Source organism: Haplochromis burtoni, unplaced genomic scaffold (genome assembly GCF_018398535.1).
Source record: "Haplochromis burtoni strain Fernald_Lab_line unplaced genomic scaffold, NCSU_Asbu1 Contig_129, whole genome shotgun sequence".
NCBI lineage: Eukaryota > Metazoa > Chordata > Actinopteri > Cichliformes > Cichlidae > Haplochromis > Haplochromis burtoni.
This window is the reverse complement of record NW_024582490.1, coordinates 1,556,027-1,559,851: the sequence shown is the minus strand read 5'-3', so window position 1 is coordinate 1,559,851 and position 3,825 is coordinate 1,556,027. Positions and strand designations below refer to the sequence as shown.

At 42.0% G+C, this 3,825-nt stretch overlaps 2 protein-coding genes across 3 annotated transcripts in view; both read right to left on the bottom strand.

The window, feature by feature from the left end:
* The window catches only part of endou (endonuclease, polyU-specific), a 6,409-nt gene extending 4,646 nt beyond the window's left edge, over nucleotides 1-1,763 (bottom strand). The window contains 3 exon segments of the mRNA XM_042224139.1: nucleotides 1,217-1,357; nucleotides 1,424-1,546; nucleotides 1,657-1,763. Coding sequence (XP_042080073.1) covers nucleotides 1,217-1,357; nucleotides 1,424-1,546; nucleotides 1,657-1,705 — 313 coding nt within the window. The 5' untranslated portion in view covers nucleotides 1,706-1,763.
* The window catches only part of LOC102299903 (neuronal acetylcholine receptor subunit alpha-7), a 53,534-nt gene that overhangs the window by 35,126 nt on the left and 14,583 nt on the right, over nucleotides 1-3,825 (bottom strand). The window lies entirely within an intron of this gene.

Below are 3,825 nucleotides of genomic sequence, written 5' to 3'. Positions count from 1 at the left end.
CTGAGGGTCAATGACCAAGTCTGAGGCTGAAGCCTTGTTTGAGTCCAGAGAATAAAGTCTCTCAGAGATAGACTTGATCTCTGCATCAGTTACGGCACCATCCACATCTACAAAATACATGCACAAATGTGTGTTACTGGAGACGTCAGAGTACAGATAACAGGAATGTAAATAAGTCACGTTAAAAACAGTGTGTGAAATAGTCCAACTTAACTCTGCTTAAGTCAGAGATCACATCAGACATAAACTTTGAGAACTGGAGTATATTTGTACTCTAGTATTACTTTCATGTATCAAAATACATCTTCCACCACGGGATTATACTCAACATAGAGGCAACAAATGCAGTTAGGGAAAGAACAAAATGAGCCTTTTTAATCTCCGTTCATTATATGGACTAGCCCAACAATGACACCTGCTGGACATATACTAAAAAAAAAAAAACTTTGCCCATGAGTTGCTGACACCACAAGCCAATAAAAAGTGTTTAGATTATTTTAGGCAAAAAAAAAGTAGCCAAAGCACAATATGGATCTGTGGCACAATATAAAAATACTACATTACAACTATAATACGTCAAAAGAAAGAAATTAAGAAATTATAAAGGAAATTAGTTCTCATTCTGCATCTGGATCACGATAAAAAGCTTCATGACTCTGTGTCAATTTATAAAAGAAAATTCACTCTAAAATATAAGTGGTCAAAGCACAGTTATACTTAAATAATTTACATAAAGTTTGTTGTCCCCAGAGGTCCCCAACCTAAAGGTCGGCCCTCCAAGATAAATAAAAGGGCGCTGAGATGAATTATGAGAGAGTTTCAGAGATAAAATTTGCTATTTATTTATTTATCTATGACAGATAATAAATTAAATTAATTAATAAAAGTAGCAGAGTACCCACTTTTGGTAGAACTCTTATGAATTCAAAGAGCCCCACAATTACAAAAATGTAATTAGTGGTCTAGCTATGATGTTACTGACGCAAAGAATAGTTTGAGAAATTCAGATTTTGGGACACAGAACCCCACAGCCCGCTGTCTTGCTGCTTGCTGGAACTCGTTAGCCGTGTGAAAGCAACCAGGTGTCTGCAACAGAGGGGGTGGTAGTGGAAGATTTTGTAGAACGCAAACTGAACAGCTAGTAGTGTAGAGACACCATCTGGCAAGGTGGGATGGGGTCAGCTACTCACGACACATATTTTGGTCTTACTGTAACAGAGTTCGTTGCAGTCGTTGCAGCAGTTGTTGTACTGGGGGCACAGGGAGTTACAGTGACACTCGTTCTGAGAGTTGTAACTCTCACCACACCTGCCCTTACAAGAAAATAAATACTGATACTAGTAGCTTACCACAAACTCTAATAATGGCAAATGCACATGTTTTTGGTATCAAATATCATCAAGATTGCACTTCTGTCATGTACCTTTACATAATGCAGCGTAGTCTGAGCAGCAGTCATTGTAGCGCTCACACGCTGGGTTGCACTGGCACGAGTAATTGCTATCTGTTCCATAACCACATCGTCCCTGACATGAGTCCAGCGTATCTGGAAACAAACCGGACAGACTGGTGTTATAAACACACTGACATCCTTGTTCTGCCTGTAATATGATCATAATAAAAATGCAAAGATGGGTTAAAAAATAAATGACTTACTGCTGAAACTCAGGGTCAAACAGAGTACAAGGACAGCAAGGAGCTTCATCTTTGCTTAGCAGCAGCCTGATATCTGGGTGAACTAACTGTTATGGCCTTTCCTTTATGTCAAAGTGGGGTGTGGTTTTTGCCCAACTACCATCAGAGAGGTAGGGCATACTGGTTCAGGGACCATTGGAGGTGGAGTTAAGTGACAGAGCACCTATGCACAGGTTACTCAGCTTTAATTCTCTCAAGTAGTCACTTGTTGGAACATGATGGCCACACATACATTTTGACCACACCAGCAGGCATCAACATGGCAGCAATTGCATCACGTTTTTAAAGAAGAGTCTGTGGTTATTGTTGTTTGGGTAATCCCAAGTGCTAAATACACCCAACCACAGTGAAGGGCACAGCTTTTAAAATGAGAAAACAATAGCATTGTTAACCTGATGATGGGAACCCACTAGTAGCAGCACACATATGTATGTCAGCAGCTGATGACACAGTCAGTAATGAACTGACAGCACCTTTAGAGGTGGTTGAGCTCCAAGGGGATATGGCAGGGGGGACTGTGGCACCCCCTAAACTAAAGTGCCCTCACCTCCCCACAGCTGGAGCTCCAGGCCTCCACTGGATTTTTGTTCTTATAGAGAAGTTCTCAAGGTGCTTGAAGGAAACTTCAGCATCATGTCCTGAACTTGAGAGGGAAACTGCATTCAATTCACATGAATGCTAACTACGCCATTAAAAAAGTGGGACTTATAGAAATTTAAACCGGGAGATTAAATGCTTCACGTTCACAATGGTGCAGAGTAGAGCCATTGCTTCTCCACATTGAAAGTAGGCAGTTAAGATAACTCTTTATTGCCATTGCCCATTCATACCTAGTACAATAGTACAATAAAATTGGAAACTGTCCAACGTCAGCACCAAGCGCAACTAAAAGCAAGAAAACACAAGAAAACACAGTAACTTTTAATTTTTTTTAAAAGTGCAAGAAAAGTATGAGCAAAAAATAGGAATGGCTTAATAAATAAAAGAATGAGTGAATGTTTATTGCACATTAATATTATTATATTAAAAAATTTAAAAAAAATACTGATTAGGGCTATTGCCCTGTTGTAAAAGCTGTCCTTGAGTCTCCTGCCAGACGGCAGCAGCTTAAACACCCGGTGTCCTGGCTGTGTACAGTCCCGTAGGATGCTGTGTGCCTTCTTGAGACAGCGAGTGCTGTACAGCTGCTTGAGGGAGGGAAGAGGATGGCCAATGATTTTTTGGGCCATATTAATGACCCGCTGAAGTGCCTTTTTGTGTGCCGTGGTGCAGCTGGAGAACCACACACAGATGCCGTATACCAGCACACTTTCAATCGAGACGATCAGCAGCTCCCTCTTCAGGTCCATTTTTCTGAAGATTTTCAGAAAATGGAGACGCTGTCGGAGCTTCTTCACTACTGCCGGGGTGTTTGAGCTTCATTGGAGGTCTGTGTCTATGTGCACACCCAGTAACTTGAAGCTGGACACGTTTTCCACACACTTCGTGTTGATTCTGATGGGCTGCAGCATGGTGGTGGTTGAGGTGGTTTGGGCACCTGATTAGGATGCCTTTCCCATAAGTTGCTGGAGCAATTGTATCTTGGCTGGCTTGTGAACAACTTGGTGTGCCCCCATGTTAATTACTCTCTGTGCAACCTGCTCTCAGTTGTGAGCCCTGCGTACCAAACACCCAGGCACACTCTCCACTGAGGAGGTGTAGAAGGCCAGCAGCAGCTTCTGGTCCAGATTGTTCTTTCTCAGGGCACGAAGGAAGTGCAGCCACTGCTGTGGCTTGGTGTTGTGGGTTTAGGTGAGATCGGTGGACATGTGGGTGCCCAGAAATCTGAAGTTGGAGACAGATTCCACCCGTTTTCAATTTATAATAATTGGGGAGTGGATCTTCCTGTGCCTCCTGAGCTCTTTTGTTTTAAGGATGTTCAGTTTCAGGTTATTTTCTGAGCACCAGTGGGACATGTTCTACCTCCGCCCTGTCACTGCCCCATCTCCATCAGAGATGAGCCAAACGAGAGAAGATATCTAAATTGGAGACCGACATTAAAAACTTGGAACAGGAATATATTGCCACCAAAAAGGAAGAATGTCTTAATACATTAACAAAAGCAAGGTTGCAGTATGATAATTTATGCAC